Genomic DNA, 26,466 nt, shown 5'->3' with positions numbered 1-26,466 from the left:
CGGCAAGAATCGGTTAGTTGGTTATTACGGGGTCATGCAAGATAAAAGTGTTTTTCTCGTATGGGGCAATCTACGATATGGATCGCCTTTAGTCTTTTGCTTTTTCTTTTTTGTTTTTTTTTTTTTTTTTTTTTTTTTTTTGTTTCTATGACCTTTTTTTCCGGGGAACTCCGCGGTCGAAACCAAACAGAGCAGATTAGGTACTGTGCATAACCAGCACCAGCTGGAAGGGTGGGAAGATGCACACTGGAAGAGACTAGAGCCAATCAGGAAGTTGAGCAGCATCCTGTTTGGGTGTAGAGTTTCAAAGGCGCTGGGGTTAGGCCTTTGGGCTTGCAATTCTTGTTGGTTTATTACTAGGCAGCAGAGATTAGGCCTGCTGTTGGAGATTATTCTTATTTCAAGTAAGAAATAAACTTCTATCTCTATGGAGAAGCGATTCTCTGGTTATGTATCGTACTTGTGTTATTGTGTATGTATGTAATGAATCAAAAGGCGCAGATCGTGATCGACGGTACATGTGCAGCTGATACTTTATTGCAGCCAGCTCAGCCTTGTTTGCTATTGCAGCAATGTAGAGTGTTTTCAAATCTGGCATGCTCTCGGTATATATACGTACGGAGTGAAACATAAACAGGTTTTTGGTGGGGGGGTTTGATTTGATCTCTAATTTTTTTCTTGTTTTGTTATGTCCACGAGGGTATGGATCGACCCATGACTCAATATGGTCACCATTATGGCTGATGTCTTTTTATCCCAAGTGGAAATGATTCTCGTATCATCTCAGCCTCCCCATGCATCTCGGCAAATTCCGATGTTCTCAAGCCTATAATCCTGATCAACTTTGTCTGCTATGGACTGGGGTGGTAATATCCGCATGCAGTAAGAGGTTGAAGTACTGGCTGTCTGTAGATCAGTTAGGGTTTGCTTGTGGGGGTCAGACTCTCTGTTACTTTGATCTGAAACACCTATTTCGGTTCATTTCAATCAAGTGCCAGTTACCGCATCGGTATACCTGGCTTGCCACCGGGGAGCTACATCGGATCCCGATGAGCAGAAAATGAGTTTAGTAAGAAGGGTGATCATGTATTATCTTAGGTCAAGATTTTCTTATTGGAGGTTGCGTTTTCTCAGGGCCGATTCGAGAAGTACTTATGCACGTCGTACAAAGGGGGCTAGGCAAAAGGACAATCCTAGGCGCCTTTTGTTAATCGGAATATTTACTACCGTACACTTTTATTGCTGGTTCATCATCCCAGCGTATAGGTATCTCTTATATGCATTGGGCCGTGTTTTATTTCCACTCTCTATATCATCGTCTTGCTACTTCTCGTGACAGAACTCTACTTCCTTTCGGGTCCGAGTACTTTGTACTATAGTTCTTTCACCTGCGTCGTCTTCAAGTTACCTCTTTCGAATTGTTCGTGACGATCGAGAGAGAGCTCACATGTGTCGAAGGCTCGAGGTGTAAAAACACAAGCTTCCTGACCGCCTTGCCTCGGTATATAGGTTAATTTACATCAATTTATATGGTCGATAAAAGACTTGGAAAGAAATTTGCTAGTATCTATAGTCATCGCCTATATTTGCCTAGATTGGGGCGTAATATTTGACAATCCAACGTTCCGGGATCTCTTGATTTTGGGCTATTGTCAGGCCTTCAAGAGTTCGAGCGTAATGAATAGCATTTTGTCTCCTTTGCTCTCTCTCTCTGTGTCTCATGGTGTCACGATAATTGCTCAATTTCGATACAATGACGTTTTGGACCCTCCGCGTTCCGTGCTTGATTCCGCAGCAGGGAGCGTCTGACATAGTTCATGAAATAGACACTCAATGCTTTCATTCAAGGTTGAATATAGGACGGAAGAAGTAAAGTTCTTCTAAATGCTATCTTTTTGCAAGACTACTAATTAACACAGGTCGCAGAATGCTTATGGGTCCTTGAGACTTGATCTCCGGGGCTTGTTTTGGGCTCAGATTCATATCTGTCACACAACATGTTAAGCAAGAAGAGCTCCAGAGCATCAAATATCAAAGGCAGATAAGTCAGGTTCCATTGAAATGTGCCATACAATGTCAACATGTACACCAGAGCATGGACAGCAAGGATTCCATGAAATATAACTTCAAAACATTGCCCATGCATATGATATAAACACATGGACCCTGGTTTGTCAGTACGACGAGATCCAACTATTCCTATACGTCATACAATGTCTGACCATCCACAGGGCAAGACACTCTTGTGTATCTCGGCCTTCCTATCTAGTCCAGGTAGTGAACTATCATTGCTTGCCGCCCAAAGAGCAACAGTCAAGCTGACCCTACACACAATCAATGTCCTCTAATAATCAAACAATTTTTACCCATGTGTAGCTATTAAAGACCAAATGTGTCCAGAATCAGGTCCTAGTATGCAGTGCATAGCCAAAAAGTCAATCGAGTATGCTTTGCCACGTCGGGGATATCATTTTAGATCGGGGTTTACTTTGCTCTGCTTTGAATTATATCTGTCCGACTCTCTACCCCGGGCTTTGCAATGTTGTTATTGTCCATCCGAAAAGGTTGGTCTCTATCTCCGTGTTCCACTTCAACGTCCTCCCAGCAATGTGTGACATTAGCTCAGTCTCACCGGGAATAGAACCACATGACCTATTTTATAGATCCAATTAGGCGGAGCCCGATAATGGGGCTGTTAATGGGATTGAAATGGAATTGTTTGGGGGCTGGTGTGAAAATTTGGCTTTCAAAGCTGGACTTGTACAGGAATAGCTTTCTGTCAAGAATACTTGTACATCTATATATATATACTTCGCTGCAAGTCATTGGACTCCTAGCTGACACTTGAATCTATATACTCCGGGATACCTCATGGTCCATGTCTCAGGAGGGGACCGCGCTGTCTGAGCGCCATACGTATTGTAATTCATTCTGTCCAAGTCAGGGCATTGGTCTCATTTCTTGCCGGCCTCGAAAACAATATCATATTCTCCAGAGCTGTAAAGAAGGGACATATCAAAGCATAAAGTCGGCTCAGGATTGAGCTAGGACTCCCCTAACCTCAGTTCCACATTAGGTATCTGATCCTGATCTTTTAGATACACAGTATTGCCATTCAATAGCCAATGGCTCCTTGTGGCACAGTTCTAACGATATAGACTACTTCTGTTCCGAGGAATTCGTGACTTAGAGCCGCACGGTATGCGCAGCTATAGGAATGAGCTTTCTATCTACGTGATGATATGGCATGATCCAGCTTGAGTGTATGTAAGACAGAGTTCAGAAACCCGAATCTAGCAATCTCATACCCATGTTGGTGGTCTAGTCTTGCGAATGAGTCGGCCAGCTACTTACCTGTGGCTTGATCTCTAACAAAGATACAAATATACTCCAATATTAAAACAAACAGAGCCAATATGTGATCAGATGAAAAGTGCTAATCTAGACGCATATATTAGAGCAAATATCTCAAATATCAAATTGTGACCAATAAAGCAAACTCCAAATCACTTCAAAACAATCCTAACCAGACCACCTGCCCCTCGCATGTCTTTCCCAAATCGGAGCAAATAAAAAAAAGGGAAAATAAAGATTCCCCGCTAATTGGACTGTCAGTCCAAGAGCCAGCCAGCGCGTCACGATTTGGACCAGGCTAAGCAACGATCCACCTTCTCAGCCGCAGCAATTCTTCCGAGCCATGTGTGCTAACCTGGACAAAGAAAAGAAAAGACAAAAAACGGTGGGTAGACGGGGGTAGGCGGGCGCAACCTCTTTTTTCCCCTGCTTCTGCGTCTGCGTCTGATAACTCTGCGCAGTGCGCATTGAACAGGGCGGTGGAAGCCGGGGTATCTGAACAGCCGCACGGACATTACATGAGGTATGCTACATGCGATATGCATGAGGAAAAACAAAGAAAGTTGGGGGTAAGGCAGGGCAGAGAGATCAGGCCATGTCGCGTTGCGTGCACGACAGAATACTCTTCTGTACTGCAGGTGCTGACCATTGGTCATTGATCATTGGTCCCCACTGCTTGTTTGTCTTTCTGGCTGGTGACTTCCGGAGACAAGACAAAAATTTAAGACAGACAAATAGGCGCAGGGTTGCTATGACCGCCTCTTCCCCCCAACGAACCTGGTCCCTTTTTGAATCCCGGGATCTCCGATCCGAAATCGAATTTTGGGTGTATGGATGCTTGGTTTGAAGTCTGGTCTTTGGCTCCTGGTGTCTGGATGCAGAGTGCACGGGCGCAGCATTGCTTTGCAGTTCAGTTCGTGGTAGACTTGATTGAGGCTCGGAGATGAGCACTCCCAGGTCAACCTAGCCAAACCAGCAACGGGCCGGACTAACATGGTTTCTCTTTTTCTTCCCCCCCCCCCGCATAGCCAGTCCCATTCAAGCCCAGGGTTCTGTGGCTGACTTTCCGACTCCGTAGGCATCCACGACAGAGACAGCTCTCGGAGAAAATCATATGCAGATATCGTCATGGTATATCATCGGTCACATGAGCATCGGGAAATGCGCGCCAGGATCTGTGCGCCATGTTTGTCCCCTTCCCTCTCACTTTCCTATGTCCAACCATCCAAGCATTGTAGTTCCACGCTGCTTCACGTCTCCCCGACACCCATACCCCAAAGTAGGGAATTATTTGGCCGGGCTCTGGGTCAGCTCATCCCCATCAACACGCGAGACCCGCACCGCCATCTGCCGATCCAGCGCTTCCTGCTCTTCCTTCGAGGGCTGCATACCGAGCGCGCTCTCGATCTTCGACTCGGTCCATAATCCGATACCCGCCCAAGCCATGACACCGATTCCGAAAAGAGCCCGAGTCTTGGGGCTAAGGCCACGATAGGAGCTGTATGCGGCGGAGGCTTGTTAGTCTGGGATTCAAGCTTGGGATTGTTTTTCTTTTGTCGTTGCTGGGTGATTGGGTTTTGTGGTTGTGTCACGTACCTCCAGAGAGACATTGTGTTCAATTGGATTGCAGGGATATCTTAATCTGGTCGAGTCGGAGAAGGATTTAGGCGAGTATGTACTATGTACAGTACCGTTCTGAAGGTGGAAGTTGAGTGTTTCCTTGGGATGACCTGGTCACGTGCTGACAGTGTCACGGGATGGTACCTGAGGCTCTCGTAACTTTATTATATACTTCGATTTACATACTTGGATTGTACAAATGGGACGGGTTCGAGTGTGTGGGTTTGTTGCTTGGTACCATGTCCTGTCAGGTACATGTACCATATGGGTACGGGGGATGGAGATGGGCTAGTTTAACTGTGGCTGATCGGTGAGGTACCTGGGTACTTTTGACAATGTATGCAGGTACCACCATTTTATATGGCTATTAGATCTAGCAGAGGATGGATACATATCTCTAAGAGGGAATTCATTAGTGTTGTGTAAAGCATAGAAGGCAGAAACCAAAAGGAGCCACCAGAATAGAGTTAGAGCACAATTGATGAGGCTAACTAGATAGAATAAGATAGAAGCCAGATCCATCGTGAAGTCGATCTGATCATGTCCGCATTCATCACTGTTTCGTCCACATCGTGGGAGGGGAGAGTAAACACAGTCAAGCCATATCCCATCAAACTGGCATATGAACAGGATCAAAAGTCGAAGGAACCGCAAAGTGAGCAAAACCAACAGAACGGAGAGGGTGTCAAAGCTGAATCAGATGAAAGCAAAGAGAAAAGACAAATGGTAGCGTAACTAGGAAATCAAATGAAGTCGCAATCATTTCAATGCGGGCCTTTTTTTTTTTTATTTCTTGCCGTACGCCTTGTTGATCTCCTTCTCGTAGGTGTTGAGGATCTTCTTGCGCTGGAGCTTCTGTGCGGCGGTCATGAAACCCTATAAATTATGTTAGCTTGAGTTCGCCATTCTATCTGTTTTGGTTATCACTTACGTTTTGAGGAGTCCACTCCTCATCGGACAGCACAACACCGTTGATGATCTCAATACCACGGAGGCCACCAGCGCGGCCAGCAGCCTGGAGCTGCTGGAGCACAATCTTGTTGAGCTTGTCGTTGTGAACAAGGGTCTCGAGAGTGTCACCCTCGATCTTGTTCTCGCTGGCAATCTTCTTGAGAGCGACTTCGACGGGAACTATGATAGCAACAGGCTTGTCTTGGTCCTCGGCGGCGTAGACACAGATGTTGCCAACGACGGGGGAAGAGCGGTAGACGGACTCGAGCTTCTCCAGAGCAATGTATTCACCGTTCAAGGTCTTGACCAAGTTCTTCTTACGGTCAATGATGTTCAGGTTGCCGTTGTGGTCAAACTCGCCAATGTCACCGGTCATGAACCAGCCATCTTCGGTGAGCGCGGCCTTGGTCTCCTCCTCGTTGTCGTAGTAGCCGGAGGTAACACTGCCACCACGGATGAAGATCTCACCCTGGGGAGGAGTGTTCTTGGTCAGGTAACCGGCATCGGGGAAGTCAACCAGCTTGATCTCGACTGAGGCGGGAATATCACCCAGGACATTAGGGTTCCAGGCCATGGGGTCACCCAGAGCACCCATGGCGGAGGTCTCGGTCAGACCGTAACCGCTGATCATGGGAGCAATGGCCATGGACAGGAACTTCTGGGTGTCCTTGGAGACAGGGCCACCACCGTTCATAACGATACGAAGGTTGCCACCAGTAGCCTCCTTCAGCTTCTTGAACACAATGGTGTCAAGGAACCAGGCACCCATGCTGGAACCGGGGAAGCCGGTGGTCATCAGGAAGTTCTTGGCGGACATAGCACCCCAGAACATACCCTTGACCAAGAAGCTGTTCTTGTTCAGGTTGTTCAAGACACCCTTCTTCACCGACTCCCACACGGCGGGAACACCGACCAAGATAGTAGGCTTGAATTCCTTGATATCACCCTGGCAGTTGCGCATTGAGGCGTCGGACAGGGTACGGGGGTTACCGTATCCCATGGTACCACCCCAGAACAAGCAAAGGTTCTCGAACATGAATTCGAGAATGTGCGATTGGGGTAGGTATGTCAACAACGAGTCCTTGTGGTTGATATAAGGGCCAACGATCTCGTTAACACCGGCGGTGGCAGCAATAACGTTGGCATGGGTCAGAGGCACACCCTTGGGTGGGCCGGTCGAGCCAGAAGTGTACATAATACAGCAAAGGTCCTCGGGCTTGGGAGGAACGGGCTCCACGTGGTTCTCCTCACCCTGCTTGCGCAAGTCCTCAATGCTCTGCACATTGATGTGGATAAATTCGCTGTGGAGCTGGTCGAGCAGCTTCTGGTCCACCTCTCCGTCAGTGTTATAGATAATGTGCTTGATCGAGGGGACGCTGCGGAGGATGTTGATGAGCGACTTGATCAGGCCAGGGTCGAGGAAGATGGCAGTGCTGCCGGTTTGAACCAGAGAGTGCTTCAGGCCCTCCTCGCCTAAGGTATCATATGCGGTCACAATGGTCACGGACTGGGAGGCAGCACCTGTCGCAGTTGGTTAGTGGAGAGTCACGAAGGAGGTAGGGAGAAAAACAAACCGTGTGACATGGCGAGCCAGTTTGCGCTGTAAACAAATCAAGTCAGTCTTCGTGTCAGATCTACATTGCAGCGGATGTTCTCACCTTGTAGCACCGTAGAGGTGGATTCTGCTGTCCTTCTCGAGGCCAAGCTTGCGGAGACCGCAACCAAGCTGCAAGCAGAGCTGCTCGTACTCGAGGAAGCTCTTGTAGGTGTACCCACTCATCTCAAAGTAGGTCCACTGCTTGTCAACCTCCTTCTCGACGCCATCGACGATCTTCTTGACCTTCTTGTTCTCGACATGTGTCTTGATCAACTTGCGACTGCCGACAGCCTTGGCATTGCCGAAGACGCGGGCAGATCGGCGAAAGTTGTCATAAGTAGTCTTAACGTCTTCAGAGGGACGCAGGATGAGACCGTCCTTGGCCGAGGGGTGCCGCCGAGGGATAGTCTCACCTTCGACAGGTTCATAGCCGGGGGCTTCGACGGAGAAGGGCCCCTTCTTGGCCATGCGCGGTTGGATGTGGAGGTCGCGCTTCGACATACTGGGAGTATAGCTTCAAGCAGGAGAAGAGGGGTGCCAGGGATCGACAGAGATACTCGTCGGGCAGGCAGTTGGAAAAGTTCTGTCTGGGGGGGGAGGTTAGCTAGTGCGGAATGGGGACCCGTGAACAACACGAGCTGCGGAGTAGTCAGCGCCGAGCTTACCAGAGACCCGAGAGTAATTAATTGGAAGAGAGAGGATGAGCTTCGAGAAAAAGAAAGAGGAAGTGCCTGAGCTGCAGGGCCTGAAGTCGGAGATGTGGCTGGTCGGCAATATGACGCAGCTACGGTTCCTTGTCTCGGGAGTCAAAGTACTCCGTACCACTCCGTTAGTCTCCTTAATCTTTTATTCCTTCAAAACTAGTGCTTTTTTATATTTGCATAACGTACGCCACATAGGCCTGTGCTCATTTCTGTTGCAAATAGCTAAAAGCTCTTGGGCTAACTGAACTTAGTGTTGTCTTTACCGGCTGATCAATTCCGTTTTCTTTCTGTTGGGTCCCAACAAGTGAATACGAATTACTCGCATGTTGAATTCTAACAAGATGATGACTGCATAGCCTCCCAATTAGGAATACAGTGTGCTGCCAAGTCAAAATCCCTTTAATCCATTGATATAATTCCCGTAGAGCCTCTGGTCCCGTGATCGTAGATATGAAAACCCGCACTCATTCAGATCGAATATTAAAACCACAAACCAATGGACCAAATCAGCGAATTACTCGCCACAGGCGAAGAAGTCCTCGATGTCGAAGAGGGTAAGCCAATGCAGCCAAGCCAAGGCCAACACTAACCACCCGACAGAGTCATTCCTCCTCTTCGCGCAAGACATCCCAACCAACAATCTGGGCATGATCGATTCCCGCGCACAATCAGTGGAGTTAACAATCCACGGCAATGAATACACCATCAATCAATCACCTGCTCTCCTCTCTGGTCACAGAGCCGGGGGTACTACAGGCGCCGGTGAGTCCTACTCCACGAACATGAGAATGCATAGCCGTTCGCATGATCTGCACCGAATATCGTTTCCCCCATTTCCCCCATTCCAGCACGGACTCCGGTTGTTCTGCCCCGCAAACTCTGTTTTCTGCTTTTCTTTTTGATTGAATGTCTTGCCCAGACCGGCCCACGGGCTTGGGGCGTCCAATCGTCGAGCGCGTGTGAGCCGAGGTCGAATGTCTTTCATTTGACAGATGCTCGAGGTGCTTCCGAATGTTACTTCGTTTGAACACGAGCTGGCTTCGGTCACCTGCACTGCTATCTCTTGGCCTTCTATATATTCATCTCGTGTGGCTTCTTCCTTTACCGCTTCTCGCCATGGTTTCTATCATTGCCACTGCCTGCCAATGCCACTGCCAATCCCTCCAGCCAACCAACTACCAACTACCAAATACGAAGACAAATAACAGAACAATGACTAACCAGACAAAACAGTCCTCTGGAAAATCACCCCCCTCTTCGCAGAATGGATAACCTCCCCAACAAACCCCCTTTGGACAACAACCCTCCTAAACAGTTCCTCAACAGTAGTCGAACTAGGCACCGGAATCTCAGCCCTGGTAGCCCTAACCCTAGCCCCCTCCGTCAGCTACTACATCGCCACAGACCAGGAATACGTGCAGCGGTTATTCCGCACGAACCTGGAAGCGAATGTGTCCATCTCATCGTCCGCTGGAACTGGAACAGGGACAGGAAATAGCAAAAGCAAAAGCAGCAAGGGGAAAGGAAGCAAGATTTCCAAATCAAAACAGTCCTCCACAGCCTCAAGTCCCAAAGTTGGAAATACGTCCAATATCAGCTTCACGACTCTAGATTGGGAAACTGATCAACCGGGTTCATTAAAGGAGGAATGTATTCCCTCTGGAAGAACACACTCTAACCAAGATAGCCAAGACAAAAGAGATGAAAGAGATGAAGGAGAAGAAGACCGCGGCTTTGATCTCCTCCTCTCGTGCGATTGCATCTACAACGAAGCCCTCGTCTCCCCATTCGTGCGCACTTGCGCTGAAATTTGTCGGCTGCGTCCGGTTTATGATCCAGCCAAGCAGAGACAGGGACAGGGACGCCGTCGACCGACTATTTGTATTATTGCGCAGCAGCAGAGGTCGCCGGATGTTTTTGAGACTTGGTTGAGGGAGACTATGCGCGAGTTTAGGGTTTGGAGGCTTTCGGATGATGTTCTGGGGCAGGGATTGAAGAGTGGGACTGGATATTTGGTTCATTTGTTGATGGTTAGATGAGATGGATGAGATGATGTTGCGTACATACTGGTGGGTGATAGGTCATGCATATAGATTGAGCTGTACATAGACATAGATCATAGATAGAGTATAGAGAACGAGATAATGGTTTGCAATAGCTACGGGCTTGAACAGCGATGTAGACAGTAAAATGTCAATATGAATATGCTATGCAATTAAATATAGACAGATCCAGCCACTCTAACAAAAATCAACAGTTGTAAGACGTGACATACCAAAAGTCAAAACAGACACCAGGGCCACCCAGACACAAACAGAGGGTATTCAAAAGATGAGAGATGCAACAGGCACACACACAGACACAGCATGATGACAAACACAACATGCTGTCGAGAAGAAAACCAGCAACAGAATAGATAAACAAAATGCAATTGATTATCGTATTTTGAGAAACCCGATGAAATCCGCAGATCACCAGATAACCGAGTAAGACAATTATGTATGAGTAGCCAGCGGCAATAGACAATATAAGTAAATTTAAAAAAAAAGGAGTAGGACAATATGTGAAGAAACGATGCAGGAAAAAGAATCAACTTATCACTCATGAACACCATTTTTAGGCTCAGTATTCTCCTTTTCAGGCTGCGAGTACTCAAACTTGCGCTTCAACCCCGAAATAGAAGATTCAGTAGGCGTAGGCGAAGGACCCTGCACAACAGCCTCAGAAGCCGGCAAGTGCGCCAGCGCCTCTCTCGGCTCAGAATCAGGCGTGCGGTCGATGATAGAAGAGATGGATTGTTTAGTTGAGCCATTGCCATTAAGAAGGGCAGGCTTGGGAGGCGTAGAAGCAGCATTGAACGAATCAACCGGCGTCCCCTCTGCATCAGGCATGTATCGATCTCGATCTGGGAGTTCAGTTTTGACGCGGTACGGTTCATCAGCTTCCGAGTCCGAGTCCATTTCGTCGCCGTCGCCGTCGCCGTCACCCAGGTCTTGGTCCATGTGTGCTGAGTGTGGGCTCTCTTCTGTTGAGGCGCGGTGTGTGTTCATGACTGGCGGGAGGGGGGCGGATGGGTCGTAGACTACGCCGCAGACTTCTAGGGCGCGTGACTGGCTGCCTAGGGTTCGGTCTTTGTGTTTCTTTGTGAGGTGGCACATGAAGCCGTGGAGGGTGACGAAGTCCGATTTGTTGCAGCCGTGGATTGGACATGTTAGGTAGACCAGGCTTCCGTCTGAGGGTCTTTTCCAGAGAGCTCGGCCTGAGGAGTCGTGAGCTGCTGGTCGGCCGTGGCGTTCGCCCCACGCTTCTACGTTTTTGATGGTGTATTTTTGTTTGCGGCGGATGGAACCAGCGCCGTGTATTGAGTCATGGGTGACAATTGGGTGGGCATGGGGATGTTGGGATGGTGGGGGTGGTGGGGGAGCTGGATGGTGGTGAGGTTGGTGGATGTGTGGTGGTGGTGGCATCGGAGGAGCCTGTGAAGGTGGGAGAGGTGTTTGGCGGGGCTCGGGAGGACTCTGTTGCTTAAAGAAGGCCAATGTTGTTGCGGCGCTGGTTTCTGATAGCCGCCGCGGAGGTGTTGGCCGGAGAGGCGGCGAGTCGGCGTTGGCATTGGGCCCCAGGCCCATAGATTCCCTCTTCAGCTTCTTGCGCTGTCTCCGTAGGTCCTGAATCTGTTTAGTTTTGATTTCTATGATCTAAATGACTATCTGACTCACCTCTTCCTCCGCCTCGGCCCGTTCAGTCATGGATCGAAATTCTTCATCCTCGTGCTTGCGCATTGCCAGAATGCGGCTGCGAGTGGCCATGCGAGCCATTTCTTCATGCTCTAGATGGCGGAGCCGAGCTTCAATATGTTCTAGTGTGGCTGGACTGTGTACTGGAGGTACGCCTTGTTGGTGATGCTCATGCATTGGCGCAAAATGGCGGAAATGGTGGTGACTCTGCACCATCTGCTCCGGAGGAGGCATTGATGGATGTGGAGGATTAGGATTCATGGCAATGGGATGATAGCGCGGGAGATTAACCAGGTGACCAGGCATGCCACTGTCCGTAACAGGGTGGTGCACCGGTGGTGCAGCTGTCATGATGGGCTGAAAGGAGGAAGAAAGCAGAAGAAGAAGAAACAGGAAAAGGAAAACAGACCCATTCCCGATGTATGGGTCATTGACATTCTAATTCTAAAGAAAATAAGAAATGACTTCCACTAGCGCGACCCTTCTGCACCCCCGTTATGAAATGTCCCGTAACGGCGTAAGGGGATCTAAATCGAAATCTCGATTTCTAGCTTCAAACTATCATCTTTTTTAATTTCCGTAGTGGATAAGTTCAAACCAGTTTACACATCTTTGGATCAGAATGGGTCCCAATGATCGCAATTTCCTTAGTCCATGTTATTTGTAGGTCACTTGACACTCTTCAGGGGGGAAACATGATCTGTCTAAAAATCCATCTGCAGATTCCCTTGACTTCTATTGGTTCCAGAGGATAATTTCAAGGGGAAATTGGAATTCCCGCAGGATCTGGAGAGCGACGGACCTTCCCCGTCGATCGATCACTTCCTAAACAAGGGAAAAGTAAGTGAAAACAACTAAAATCAGTAAATCTCCAGGGCTGCCAAGATATTATGTAACCTGGTTCCTGAACAGTTCCATGGTACAAGTGAGAAACGGGAAGAATCGAATCGGTGTACCCAGTATACCAGTAGGGATATAGACTCATTACATCTACATGCTACGAAGTACATTCACATTCTATAGTACATTATTGTCCTTTGCATAATCTATCCAATATTCCCCCTTCCATCCCAGCCCCAATACACTATCCCCCCTCCCCCAAAATAGGATAGGGTAAAAATTCATTCATTCTGACAGCACACTAACACACTAACCCACAACATACCCATTAAAAATCAGGGCACAAAAACTGGTCCCGAACACCAGCCGGATTGTAGCCGGGTACAAACGCCAGGGTTTACAGAAAGGGAAATGTAAACAGAGTGGAGAAATAAGAGAATTAATCAAGACTAGGGGCACGCTAAAGCAGATGGTCTCACTCCAGAAATGATCGACGAATAGGGTGGAATTGGTATGTATGAAAATTTTCACTTAGTCTTTATGATCTACACCTCCTTGTATAGAGAGTAGCCTCTATAGCCGATAGTCTATAGTCTATATGAATTCATCCCCATCTCTCCCCCTATACCCTATTGTGTCCTCCTCCTCCTCCCTACACCCCCTAACCCTACCTATCACTCCCCACAATAATTGAGAATAATTGTAACTGTACAGTAAAAGGATGACGACCAACATTATTCACATCGTCATTGCAAAAAGACCGGACCCACAATGCCAGCCTGACTGGGCCTGACTGGGGTGTGTGTGTACGACGATGATTTGTTACTCGACCGCTCGTTGCAGGGAAGTGTCTGTACGCAAACTTCCCTCTCGAGTCCAGATTGGTCTGATAACAATTGTTCGTATCCTTGTTTGGGGGTACATGTACATATACACTAACAATATTCTGTGGAAGTGGTGTTCTTGTTTCTGGGTTCTTTCCCCATGCCCCTGGTTCCCCTCGGCTCACATGTACATGTACGGAGTGCGTGCATGTATACACGTTGAAGTGCATTGCATGTACAGTATTTAATGGGGAAAACTCTGATTAAGATTAAGCATGTGTTGGACTGTAGATGTGAGGCTAGGCCGGCCTGTTAGATAACGGTCTCATTCCTGGGATATCATTTGCTATTTACTGTGTATTCTATTCCATTCCATTGTGAAGCCGCTCTACGGTACATCGCTTTACTTCTCTCAAATAAAAACAAACATGTCATCTCATAACCGCGGAAGCAAGAAAAGCCTAGGCGATTGGCCCAACAAACAAAAGTGGAGGCCATTTTAAATTAATAGATTGGATTCAAAGGCGTCTCGTCAGTTTCAGATGACTGGCTGTACAGGTGGAGCTAGGAGTGAGAGAAACCCGTGCGCCAGAGGTATCCAGCCTATCAGTGTTGTCGGCCACATATTGCCTTTGGAGTTGATGTGTACAAGTGTACGTACAGTGCAGGGTTAATATAACTATAATTAAATCACGAGCTTGGACTGTGTTCTTCCAATCGTACTAGTCACAGACTAGGTAGATTGTAACTTACTCCATACTCCGTACTATAGATGCTACTAGCATGTATATGTGCGAAGGGCCTACTGTCCAGACAGCTGCATCTGCACGCTGCAGAGTACACATAATGTATACAGTCACGTTCAATCTATTGTTTGTTTGGGGCTAAAAGTCTAGACTTGGTTCTGTATCAGGACTGGGGAGGTGATAGGTCGGAAACAACTAGAGATGCAGCTGAAGCAGAGTGACGCAAAGTGAAGCAGCGAATGTTCCAACCCCCGGTGCCACGAAACTTTGCTCGTTACTGGTTCTACAGATCAAAGATACTGAAAACAAAAATTGTTGAAGCGAGAGGAGAATTGTCCGATTTCTATTGTCACATGCCCCAAATAACCAAAGCCTACCACATCCTTTTTTGTGGCCCCTTGCCGTAATGTCATTAGATACAATTGTAGACAATCCCGGCATACCAGCTGACAGGCAATGAACCCGACCAGAGGCACGAGGGCAAAGAGAGAAGAATAGATGATCATACATGGTAGTCAAACACCGAGACACCGTAAAACGAAAAGGGGGAAAGAGGTAAAGAGGCTTTCAAAAGTATGTGTACAGGTAAATGCGAAAAAAAGGAGATGCAGAATCAGGGAGTCTCTAACAAAGGAAAAGAAGAGGAAATAATAAAAAGTACAGGAACCAGGTTCAACATGGTTCAGGGGGAGGAGTTAGGGAGAATGCATTTACTGCTTGTTCTCGCCCTGCTGCTCACCACCCTGCTGCTGCTGCTGCTGGGCCTCGTTGTTGGCCTTGTGCATCTTGTCGAACAGGGTCAAGCTGGCAGTCTGGAGCTCATCGGTCTTCTCCTTGAGCTCCTCGGCGGTGGCGGTACCCTCACCAGACTGGTTCTTGACGACGAACTCACGGAGAGTGGCGATCTTCTCCTTGATGGTCTCAGCCTCGGTCTTGTCAAGACGGTCCTCGAAGTCCTTGAGGGCCTTCTCGGTGTCGTTCAGGACGGAGTCGGCGCGGTTAGCGGCCTCAATGGCGGCCTTGCGCTCCTTGTCAGCCTCGGCGTACTTCTCGGAGTCCTCAACCATGGACTGGATCTCGGCATCAGAGAGACCGGAGCCGGAGGCAATGGTGATGGACTGGTCCTTGTTGGTGGACTTGTCCTTGGCGTTGACGTGGACAATGGAGTCGGCGTCAATGTCGAAGGTGACCTCAATCTGGGGAACACCACGGTGGGCAGGAGGGATACCAACAAGCTGGAAGTTTCCGAGCATCTTGTTGTCCTTGACAAGCTCACGCTCACCCTGGTAGACCTTGATCTCGACAGCGGTCTGCATGTCGGCAGCGGTGGAGAAGGTCTGGGACTTCTTGGTGGGGATGGTGGTGTTACGGTTGATCAGACGGGTGAAGACACCGCCGAGGGTCTCGATACCGAGGGAGAGGGGAGTGACATCGAGCAGGAGAACGTCAGTGACCTCACCAGCAAGGACAGCACCCTGGATGGCGGCACCAATAGCGACAGCCTCATCGGGGTTGACGGACTTGGAGGGCTCACGGCCGAAGATGGACTTGACAGACTCGTTGACCTTGGGCATACGGGTCATACCACCGACGAGGATGATGTCCTGGATATCACCGGACTGGAGACCAGCATCCTTAAGGGCCTTGCGGACGGGCTCAGTGGTGCGGGCAATGAGGGGGTCAACCAGGGACTCGAGCTGAGCACGGGTCATCTTGAGGTTGATGTGCTTGGCGCCGGACGCGTCGGCGGTGATGAAGGGAAGGTTGATCTCGGTCTGCAGGGAAGAGGACAGCTCGATCTTGGCCTTCTCGGCGGCCTCACGAATACGCTGAATGGCCATGCGGTCACCGGCAAGGTCGAGACCAGACTCCTTCTTGAATTCGCCGACGATGTGACGGACGAGGTTGATATCGAAGTCCTCACCACCAAGGTGGGTGTCACCGTTGGTAGACTTGACCTCGAAGACGCCCTTCTGGATCTCGAGAACGGAAATATCGAAAGTACCACCACCAAGATCGTAGACGGCGACGACACGGTCGGTCTCCTTCTCCATACCGTAGGCAAGGGCGGCAGCGGTGGGCTCGTTAACGACACGGAGGACGTTCAGGCCGGCAATCTGACCAGCATCCTTGGTAGCCTGACGCTGAGAGTCGTTGAAGTACGCGGGGACAGTGACGACAGCGTTCTTAACGGGCTTGCTGAGGTAGGCCTCGGCGGTCTCCTTCATCTTATTAAGGACGAAGCCACCAACCTGGGAAGGAGAGTACTTCTGGCCACGAGCCTCAACCCAGGCGTCACCGTTAGAGTGCTGGACAATCTTGTAGGGGACCTCCTTGATATCACGCTGAACCTCAGCGTCGGTGTACTTGCGACCAATCAGACGCTTGGTAGCGAACAGAGTGTTCTCGGGGTTGACAACGGCCTGGCGCTTGGCGGCAATACCGACGAGACGCTCGCCATCCTGGGCGAAACCAACGACGGAGGGAGTTGTGCGGGCGCCTGTTGTAGCATCTAGTTAGACACTGATGTTCGAAATTTCGGTCCTCGGCAGAGCTCCCGAAGTCTAGCTCTGACCACTTGACCGCGTGTAAAAGTTTTTCTGTCACGTACCTTCGGCGTTCTCAATGATCTTAGGGGCCTTGCCTTCCATAACGGCAACAGCGGAGTTGGTGGTACCTATAATTGACCATGTTAGGATAAATGTTGATAGATCAAGGTCGCGCGATCACTTACCAAGATCAATACCGATGACCTGGCCCTTCACCTTCTCCTCACCGCCTTCCGTCGAGTTCCATCTCCGGATCGATGCGCCGGGGAATCTGGAGGCAGGGGTGCGAGCGAAAGCAGCGCGCGGGAGCTGAAAGAGATGTTAGTCAACGCGTCGATTTTTTTTTTCGGACCAAAGGGGAGTTGGAGCTTACAGCGCGGGTGATTGTGCGAGGAAGCATTGTGAGGATATTAATTAATACAAAGAGGAAAAGAACTCAACGACTCAATCGCAGAGTATTAAAGGGAGGAAGAAAGGATGGAGAGGATGGGGAATGAGGATGGAATCAGAAAGAAGGGGAGAAGGGAATAGAAATTGCACGGAGAGCTTCGGGCCGTCGAACTTGGTAGAATCACGGGACCTGGCCAATCAACGCCACCGGCAGGCTGCCCGGTAACCGGCTCACCGCCTTTGTGTGCGTCATCGGGGAACTATAGGGGAAGTCCGATCGATATACAGCACGGAGAATAGATTTTATTATTTGGAGCTCTTGATAGATAATAATTGGTATATATTTAGATATATCCAATGGTCAACTTATACTGTACAGATGTACTTTTAACTCGTACTTTATGCTCCATACTACATGCCTATATACCAGCCATGCTGTCCCGAGGTCCAGAGCTATGCTGTCAAGACACGGACTATGTGAGCACCACAGTATACATGTAGAAAACTATATCACATGCAGCAGAATATGTCATAATTCACAAACTTGAGCTGTTACATTAAGCATTCTCCTATCTCTGTACTAGCGGGGTGACAGAACTAGTTATACTTCACAGTCGTGTGACATGGTCGGCAAACTCCCTTATTTGGCTGAGCCTGAGACACATTAGCAATAGAGCCAAGTCCGTTTGGATCTTGATGTTTAGTTACGTTGGAAGTATGGAGTGGATCTTAACCCCGGATTGTATTGGAGTAGAGAGTGCCCGTATAGAGTGGAGTGGCAAGATACATCCAACTCAAATAGAGTACAATCACAACTAAACATGGGCACATGGCTCATACTAAGTCTATGCACGCAAATCAACACGATTCGCTGGGCTTGCAGTTCCCCGGGTTTTGTCCCAGATGGACTGCGACACCGGAACCAGCCAATTTGGCCCATCTTACGTCATCATTTTCTGAAAGCGTTGGACTTTCAACTGAGAGCTTTGCTCCTTTTTATTTTTCTTATCAAAAGGGAAAAAGAGAAGAAGAGTACCGTCAGTTCTCTATCGAACGTCGACTGGGGCTGTTTCTTTTGTCCACTTTCCCCGCTCGAACAATGTCACCTCTGGACTAGCTCTCATCATGACCTCGGATTCTCTACTGTGAGTCTCCGGATCATGTCCCTGCAAACTGATCTGACTGTCTTAGACATCGCCCGACCGAGGCACTCATTCTTCCAAACAAGCGGCGCTTCTTTCCGTTCAAGATACCCAACTTGTTCGTTGAGTCCCTCTCTTATCTGTGCGCAATCTAACGAACTTTGTCATAGCCATGTGCAGCTTCGCAACTACATCAGCACCGCTGATCCCGATCGCATCTATGTGGTCGTTGAGAGAATAGTGTACTCGATCCATATTTCTGCGCAAAAGCGAGTGAGTGTAGCGGTCATTCCGTTTGAGCCGCGCTGTCTAGCCGCCGGGCATGGCTGGATAGCCATCGGGGGTCCCGAAAATGGCGAATGCGCTTTCGTGCGAATTGGTGACCGAGACCTGCAAGTACATGGCGAAATACCTCCATTCTACACTTCCGATGTGGATACTCCGCTGCCACTCGATCTCGACCCACCGTCGAGACGGACATCGCCGGGGACTCCCCATAACGTCAGTTCCGAATTTGCATCAGCACGCCGCCGCCTCAATCGACCGTTACGTGAAGTGGAGCTTCACAAGTTTGGTGGTAGCATAGTGAATTCGGTAGCCGTTCATCGGTTCTATGGTGGCGGCGATGGTTTGGCGGATGAAGACGTGGTTGTACTGAGGTTAGCGCAGGATCAGAGGATTGGCGCATACCGATGATGCTAACCGTTTTGATTAGCAACAATGATCGAACAGTAACAGTGTACTCACTGACGCGCACGAAAGTCCTCAAAGTTCTTCATCACCCGACATGCATGAACTATGCCACAATTTCTCCAGACTCGAAACTGCTTACAGCTGTCGGAGATGAGAACCGCGCTTACTTCTATGAGATTGTCCGTGATTTGGAGTCAGTCGGTGCCAATGATGCCGATCAAAAGGTAGCAGGATGGGAATGGGAGCTTATCCAATGCCTGGAGTTGAACATTGGCCTGCGCGCGGACGATGCGTGTTGCTTTACCGTTGCTTTCTCACCATCCAGCCGTTTGTGTGCCATAGGATCCCAATCTGGAATTATCACAGTCATCGATGTTGCCTCCGTCTGGGGGACTCTTGGTCAGTCTGAGGATGACACGCCAGTTATTTGCCAATTTTCAGCTTCAAGGTCATGCGCCGAGGGTGGAGCTGTGCGCTGCATGGCCTTTTCACCAGAGCCTTGGGACCTTCTGGTCTGGTTGGAAGGCCATGGCCGAGCCGGTGTTGCAGACGTTCGTCAAGGATTTGTACGCAGGCAGATCCTCCATCTGGATGCCGACGAACCGTCGATGGAAGAAGTGTATACAGATTATCTGACCGATGAGCTCGAACGCCCGCGTCCCAGCGAAGAGGTAGCTGATCAGCCACCATATCAGATGTTCAATGATGACGAGCTCGAAATTGAGAGGTACACAGACGATACAGAGCGTTCTTCTTTGCGCGAATCTGTGATGTACGATCTTACCGAGAGAGAAAGGGTTGATTATGGAGTTTCTGAACACGGCACGATGGACGTCACGACTTGAAGAGGGACTTACTGAAAGACCAGAACGATCAGCCGCCATTTCTGGTCTTCATCCTCCTCATCCTGTAGCCCGGGCGCGGCATCATGGTTCCACAGATGGCGCCACTCGCACTCGTCGTCCTACTTCACCCCCGTACCCATATGATCACTCTGATATCTCCCGTGATAACCATTTGGGCCGTGCAGCATCCAATCCAAGACGCCAGGGCTCGGTAATCCTGTCCCATGATAATCGATCTTCGGAAACGGCGTCTGTCCACCCGGACCGCCAGTCAAATATACTGAACTATTCAGCTTCTCCTTCTGAACTTCCATCCCTCACATCAGAGATTCTGTCTCGAGCGGGAGTCGATACAGATCTAATTCATGATGAAATCAGCACACCGTCTGAAGCAAACGGCTCATCCAATCCAAACCTCGGCTTACAGGGCCTGACTCGCCGGTCCCAGCGATCAAGCTCTATCCCACGACGAATCGATCGACAACCAACAGGGGCATCGGAACAGAGGAGATATGACACGTCTCGCCTGACAACATATGAAATCCGCGCCAACGTAGCCGCCGAGCGACTCAGGCGCCAACGCCAGATCGCCAATGAGGTACACAACCGCTCCTTCGAAAGAGAACAGCGACATCGTCAACAACTACTTGGTTTTGAGCAGACACACTCTCCTCACTGGATCAGAAATATTATCAATGAACTCCCTGATCGAAACAGCCAAAATTCGGCCGATGAACCGGACTCTACAGCTGGTGTTGGTTGGGGAGCCGATGGACGGACTTTGTCAGTATACTCTTACCTTTGGCTGATATTGCGAAAATATACTAACTTTTGTAGGTACATTGCTACATTGGAAGGTATTTACGAGTTTCATCTCAATATTCATGACCGAAAAACTTTCCCCAGCTTCTCTTGTCGTTAATTCTCACTACTGCTGTTGATTTATTTTGCATATGCCTTTGGCCTTTGGCGCTTCGGGGCGTACATTTTATCTTCACCATGTTTCCATTATGTCATCTTTGCTATTCTTTCTTCTTTGTATGGATGATTACAGTACAAAAAGTTAGGCTACATATGCTGCCAAGCTAATATGATTCCTTCCGAACTGAACAACATTAGTAAGCCAGGCAGACAGTTAGTCAAGCTTTGACAGTCTAACGCTGGCAATCAGGCAAAAGACAGGTCAAAATGACCCCTTCAACGCGCCGAAAGAAAGTAGAACAACGTTCGGCCAGTGGTTCACACCGCCCCCCACACGACGTCATGGATACTGCCAGGAGATAATGCCTGTTTAGTCGACACCGCCCCAGTAGCCTTCCAACCACGAGGTCTGCGCAGCCAACAACAGGGCACTGTTTTACCTCATTTTTCCTCGAAGGACAATCTTCGTCATTTTTCACCCCGAAACACGCAAGGACTGCTACCACAAGGCCGTTTCTTCGCAATTAAGAACAATTGCTGTCGGATCTCCGGGCAGTGATTGAATTGCCTTAGCACAGATCGGCGTGGGGTGCGGCTTTTGCCGAGTCAAACATCAGCACAATTTCACCACGCCAATTCTCCCTCCGATATCCAGACTTGCTAGCCTCATGGCAGACTCGATCGCCTCCTCCATGGAGCGATTAAGCTTGAGTGCCAAGAATGTCAGCCCCGCAGCTTTCGAAGCTCGCCTGGCAGATGAGCAGAACGGCACGGTCGAGAGCGTTCAACCTCGCAAACAAGCTCACCAGACCTCAGAGGAGTTGCTGGCTGAGCTTGAAAACGAATTTCTGACTCCATCGGATAAGTTCAATACCAAATGGCTGAACAGTCTCCAGAAGTACGTTCTTCTTTTTCTTTTTGCTGGCTGGCTGGGAAGCTGCGTTTTTGGATGCTAACGACTTGCACAGACGATGGGATGTCTCGACAGACCATACAGATCTTTTCGAACTTGCTCCCACCCAATCTCGAACCGTCACTCGATTTACACGCGAAGGATTAGAGGGTAGGGTCACCGGTTACCATGAAGTCACTATTCCTGCTGCCAGTGCTGCCACCGCTAAGAACTCTACGTCACTTACTCGCCGACCTGCTGGTCGGGCTGACTTCGTTCGAGGAGCAGCCGGCTTCTTCCCCTTCGCCCCCGGTGGCTTGGAGGGCGTTGAGGCTATTGCTGCAATGGAAGACGAATCTGAAGTCGCAGAGCATTCTCGTGGTGGAAAACAGTCAGGACTTGACCGGATTATCAACTTTGGCACGGAGGGTGGTCTCTTGACAACGGCCCCTGGCTTTGATCGCGGCCTCAAATTCGATGAGACCAAGTTGAAAGACGTTGAAGGTGACCAAGAAGTCGAGAATGCGCTTCTCCAAGAAGAAGGCAATCTCTCTGCCGACAAGCCCGACGAAACTCCCGACATTGAAGCTTCCAATGCTGAAATTGACGAGGATGTCTCCGACAATGACGAGGAAGAAGACATTGATGCTTTGCTGCCAGTCGAGTTCCCTGCACTGGAGCCGCGGAACCAGTTGCTCGCAGGGGTTAAGAAAGACAAGGGCAGAGAATGGGCTCACATTGTCGACGTCAATAAAGAAATCCCGAACTTCAATGAACTTGTTCCTGACATGGCCAGAGAATGGCCATTCGAGCTGGACACTTTCCAAAAAGAGGCCGTTTACCACCTTGAGGGCGGTGATTCAGTGTTTGTTGCTGCTCACACTTCAGCCGGAAAAACAGTTGTGGCCGAGTATGCCATTGCTTTGGCCTCCAAGCACATGACGAAGGCTATTTACACGTCTCCCATCAAAGCATTGAGCAACCAGAAGTACCGTGACTTTAGAACTGAATTTGATGATGTTGGTATTTTGACCGGTGATGTTCAAATCAATCCCGAAGCCAGCTGTCTCATCATGACCACTGAGATCTTGCGAAGTATGTTGTATCGAGGTGCTGATCTTATCCGTGACGTTGAGTTCGTCATTTTCGATGAGGTTCACTACGTAAATGACACCGAGCGTGGTGTGGTCTGGGAAGAGGTCATCATCATGCTTCCGGAGCATGTCACCCTGATTCTTCTGTCCGCGACTGTGCCCAACACCTATGAGTTTGCCTCCTGGGTGGGCCGCACAAAGAAGAAGGACATCTACGTCATTTCCACTCACAAGCGACCTGTTCCACTGGAGCACTATCTCTGGGCTGGAAAGGACAAGTACAAGATCGTTGACTCCAACAAGAGATTCCTCGAAAGTGGCTGGAAGAAAGCAAACGATATCATATCTGGCAAAGACAAGATCTATGCCAAGAAGGAGGCTGAGGCTCAGGCCCAATCAGCCCAGGCTCAGGCTCAAAATCAGGCCCAGCGTGGTGGTAGTCAAGGCAGGGGACGAGGCCAGCAAGGTGGCAGAGGTGGCCCACCTCCACGCGGTGGGCGGGGTGGAGGTGCTCCCCAGCGAGGTCGAGGGCAAGCTGGCGGCGGAAGAGGACAGCCTACCAACCGCGGTACCGGAAACATTGCTCGAACCGGTCGTGGTGGTGGACGAACAAGTGCGGCGCAAGACAAGAACATTTGGGTACACCTTGTCTCTCATCTCCGCAAGGAAGATCTGTTGCCAGGATGTGTTTTCGTATTCTCGAAGAAGCGATGCGAGGAGAACGCCGATTCGCTATCAAATCAAGACTTTTGTAACGCTACTGAGAAGAGTCTTATTCACATGTTCATTGAGAAGTCTCTCACCCGTTTGAAGCCGGAGGACCGTGATCTTCCCCAGATTCTTCGTCTTCGTGAGTTGCTCAGCAGAGGTGTTGCCGTTCACCACGGTGGTCTCTTGCCCATCATGAAGGAAGTTGTTGAGATCCTCTTTGCCAAGTCACTCGTGAAGATCTTGTTCGCCACGGAAACCTTTGCAATGGGTCTGAACCTACCCACTCGTACCGTTGTGTTCTCTGGATTCCGAAAGCACGATGGCAAGGGCTTCCGTGACCTCCTCCCCGGTGAATATACCCAGATGGCCGGTCGTGCAGGTCGCCGTGGTCTTGACACAGTGGGCTATGTGATCGTCACAAACAGCGGGAAAGATGAAGCACCACCCGCTGGTGCGCTGAAGAAGATGATTCTCGGCGAGCCCACCAAGTTGAGGTCGCAGTTCCGTCTCACGTACAACATGATTTTGAACCTGTTGCGTGTGGAAGCACTTAAGATTGAAGAGATGATCAAGCGCAGCTTCAGTGAGAATGCCACACAGGCTCTCTTGCCGGAGCACGAGAAGCAAGTGCAACTGTCTGAGGACAGTCTTGCGAAGATCAAGCGGGAGCCTTGTGAGATCTGCGACTTGGATCTGGTAGCTTGTCACGATGCAGCAATGGAGTATCAGAAACTTACAGCTGAACTGCATGCCGCAATGGCATCATCCCCGGTTGCGAAGCGTCTCATCGGAATGAAGACGTGGGTTGTTTACAAGAAGGTGGGTTTCCTTCATGAAGTTTGAAGAAATTTCACGTCTTGTGGTGCCATTTCGACGGCGTATCGCCATCATATTTCGTACGTACTAACTGTGTCATAGGATGGACTCCGTACTGCTGGTCTTGTCCTTCGTGAAGGAATCGCCGGCGGAGTTGGAGGAGCCGCCCCTTGTATCCACGTCCTTGAGGTCGGAACCATGAGCAGCAAACGCCATCCAGCCGATATCCTACCTTTCCTTCCCATGTTCCGTCCATTCTTCCCACCACTGCCTACTTCTGCTGCTCAGATGAGCTTGAAAGTATGTAAAATTCCTCTCGCTGATGTCGAGTGCATCACCAACACTGTAATTCGGAGTGGAGGACCCGTTTGGTATCTTAACATCAAGAAAGGTAAAAACATCTTTGATTAATTGTGGAACAAACACTCACAACACGTACAGAGGCTGCCAAATATGCCGACAGAGAATTGCACAAATACACCAAGTCATGGACCAGCTCTGTTTGGGACGAAATGGACTGGCAGCGCATCACAGAGCTGCAATTGCGTGAGCTCCTGAACAAGCGACAGGCTCAAGCAGAAATCGTTCAGTCATGCCGTTGCCTCCAGTGCCCTCAATTCTTGAAACACGTGAGTAACAGATTCCTTCTCTTTGGCTGAGCCTCTGCTAACATCTAAAAGTTCGAAATGCAACATGACGAATGGCAAGTCAAGGAGAACATCACGCAGCTGAAGCAGCTGATGTCAGACCAAAACCTCCAACTGCTCCCCGACTACGAACAGCGCATCCAAGTCCTGAAGGAACTCGGCTTCGTCGACGACCAGTCCCGCGTGCAGCTAAAGGGCAAGGTAGCCTGCGAGGTCCATTCCGCCGACGAACTAGTCCTGACAGAGCTGGTCCTCGAAAACGTCCTTGCAGAATACGAACCCGAGGAAATCGTCGCCCTCCTCTCTGCATTCGTCTTCCAGGAGAAGACAGACAGCAAGCCTACACTCACCCCCCGCTTGGACAAGGGAATGAAAGAGATCATCGCCATCGCCGAGAAAGTGAATGACTTCCAGATCCTACACCAAGTCATCCAGTCCACAGAGGACTCCAATGATTTCGCCAGCAAGCCCCGCTTCGGCTTAGCTGAGGTTGTCTATGAATGGGCCAAGGGCATGTCGTTCAATCGTATTACTGATCTGACTGATGTCATGGAGGGAACTATTGTTCGCTGCATTACCCGTCTTGATGAGACATGTCGCGAAGTCAAGAATGCGGCTAAGTTGGTTGGTGATCCTAATCTTTACACTAAGATGCAGCAGGCACAGGAGTTGATAAAGCGTGATGTTATTTTCGCTGCTTCGCTCTACATGTGAGGTGCCTGATATGATAAGTTGGGGGATATTGCGCCTTCGTGCCTACTTGACACGACTACTCTCCGTCCACTTGAGACCCTAGCGTATGTATGTGTATAGCAGGGTAAAGAAATAAACATGAATTATTTTGATCCTATAGTCCTGCTCACTGTGACATTTTATCTCCGAATTTGCACACTGGCCGATGTTTCCGCGATGTGCTATTTCTTGTAGCAGTTGGTCGAGATGTGCAAATATATATTTGATTCTCCGCCACGTATGCTTCATTATTCCAGTACATTTTTGTATCTATTTCATTCCAAAACTATAATTATAGCACTAAATCCAAAACCAAGTGATTTAGATATCACAAACCTCTTCCCGGGTAGCAAAAAAAAAACACAAAAATAATGGCAAAGGAGGGGTTCGAACCCTCGCCTCTTTCGAGACACGGAGACAAATGAAGAAACCTAAACCGTGCGCCTTAGACCACTCGGCCACTTTACCGGTCAGAGAAATAATTTGGGGTTGAGAATATATCAGGCCCATATTGAATGTTCGTTTTTAGCGCTCAATTCAAGATACCTCTTTAGAACTAGAAGGTACAGTCCTCTAAAGATTGAGGATTTTTGATCTGACAGACGGGGAGATCAAGTCAAAAAGTGACCTTTGTTTCCTCTTCTTTCGCATGTGGTGCTTT

The 26,466-nt window shown here is 49.2% G+C and overlaps 7 protein-coding genes across 7 annotated transcripts; 3 read left to right on the top strand and 4 right to left on the bottom strand.

Moving 5' to 3' along the window:
* Positions 1 to 4,641: 4,641 nt before the first annotated feature.
* On the bottom strand, positions 4,642 to 4,964 carry N7508_000455 (uncharacterized protein; the record flags this gene model as incomplete). The annotated part of the gene is made up of 2 exons (XM_058458540.1): positions 4,642 to 4,852; positions 4,951 to 4,964. 2 exons carry the CDS (start codon positions 4,962 to 4,964, stop codon positions 4,642 to 4,644), a joined length of 225 nt encoding a protein of 74 aa, XP_058324762.1.
* A 796-nt stretch (positions 4,965 to 5,760) lies between these two features.
* On the bottom strand, positions 5,761 to 8,023 carry faa4 (long-chain fatty acid-CoA ligase FAA1; the record flags this gene model as incomplete). The annotated part of the gene is made up of 4 exons (XM_058458539.1): positions 5,761 to 5,850; positions 5,906 to 7,446; positions 7,500 to 7,525; positions 7,584 to 8,023. 4 exons carry the CDS (start codon positions 8,021 to 8,023, stop codon positions 5,761 to 5,763), a joined length of 2,097 nt encoding a protein of 698 aa, XP_058324761.1.
* A 699-nt stretch (positions 8,024 to 8,722) lies between these two features.
* N7508_000453 (S-adenosylmethionine-dependent methyltransferase) lies at positions 8,723 to 10,265 on the top strand (the record flags this gene model as incomplete). The annotated part of the gene is made up of 3 exons (XM_058458538.1): positions 8,723 to 8,780; positions 8,827 to 8,988; positions 9,460 to 10,265. 3 exons carry the CDS (start codon positions 8,723 to 8,725, stop codon positions 10,263 to 10,265), a joined length of 1,026 nt encoding a protein of 341 aa, XP_058324760.1.
* A 558-nt stretch (positions 10,266 to 10,823) lies between these two features.
* On the bottom strand, positions 10,824 to 12,314 carry N7508_000452 (uncharacterized protein; the record flags this gene model as incomplete). The annotated part of the gene is made up of 2 exons (XM_058458537.1): positions 10,824 to 11,894; positions 11,946 to 12,314. The coding sequence occupies 2 exons, from the start codon at positions 12,312 to 12,314 to the stop codon at positions 10,824 to 10,826; spliced, it is 1,440 nt and encodes a 479-aa protein (XP_058324759.1).
* A 2,769-nt stretch (positions 12,315 to 15,083) lies between these two features.
* Positions 15,084 to 17,322, bottom strand: N7508_000451 (Hsp70 family protein; the record flags this gene model as incomplete). The annotated part of the gene is made up of 4 exons (XM_058458536.1): positions 15,084 to 16,873; positions 16,985 to 17,050; positions 17,108 to 17,231; positions 17,296 to 17,322. 4 exons carry the CDS (start codon positions 17,320 to 17,322, stop codon positions 15,084 to 15,086), a joined length of 2,007 nt encoding a protein of 668 aa, XP_058324758.1.
* Positions 17,323 to 18,472: 1,150 nt separating this feature from the next.
* On the top strand, positions 18,473 to 20,914 carry N7508_000450 (uncharacterized protein; the record flags this gene model as incomplete). Its single annotated transcript, XM_058458535.1, has 4 exons — positions 18,473 to 19,113; positions 19,170 to 19,874; positions 19,936 to 20,775; positions 20,830 to 20,914. The coding sequence occupies 4 exons, from the start codon at positions 18,473 to 18,475 to the stop codon at positions 20,912 to 20,914; spliced, it is 2,271 nt and encodes a 756-aa protein (XP_058324757.1).
* Positions 20,915 to 21,581: 667 nt separating this feature from the next.
* On the top strand, positions 21,582 to 25,787 carry N7508_000449 (SKI complex RNA helicase subunit SKI2; the record flags this gene model as incomplete). Its single annotated transcript, XM_058458534.1, has 5 exons — positions 21,582 to 21,811; positions 21,882 to 24,429; positions 24,529 to 24,817; positions 24,868 to 25,055; positions 25,107 to 25,787. The coding sequence occupies 5 exons, from the start codon at positions 21,582 to 21,584 to the stop codon at positions 25,785 to 25,787; spliced, it is 3,936 nt and encodes a 1,311-aa protein (XP_058324756.1).
* Between the last annotated feature and the right edge of the window lie 679 nt (positions 25,788 to 26,466).

This window comes from Penicillium antarcticum (assembly GCF_028974205.1).
Source record: "Penicillium antarcticum strain IBT 31339 chromosome Unknown utg000001l_segment0_segment0, whole genome shotgun sequence".
Lineage (NCBI taxonomy): Eukaryota > Fungi > Ascomycota > Eurotiomycetes > Eurotiales > Aspergillaceae > Penicillium > Penicillium antarcticum.
The sequence above is the reverse complement of the archived record's forward strand: the minus strand, read 5'-3'. Positions and strand labels throughout refer to the sequence as shown.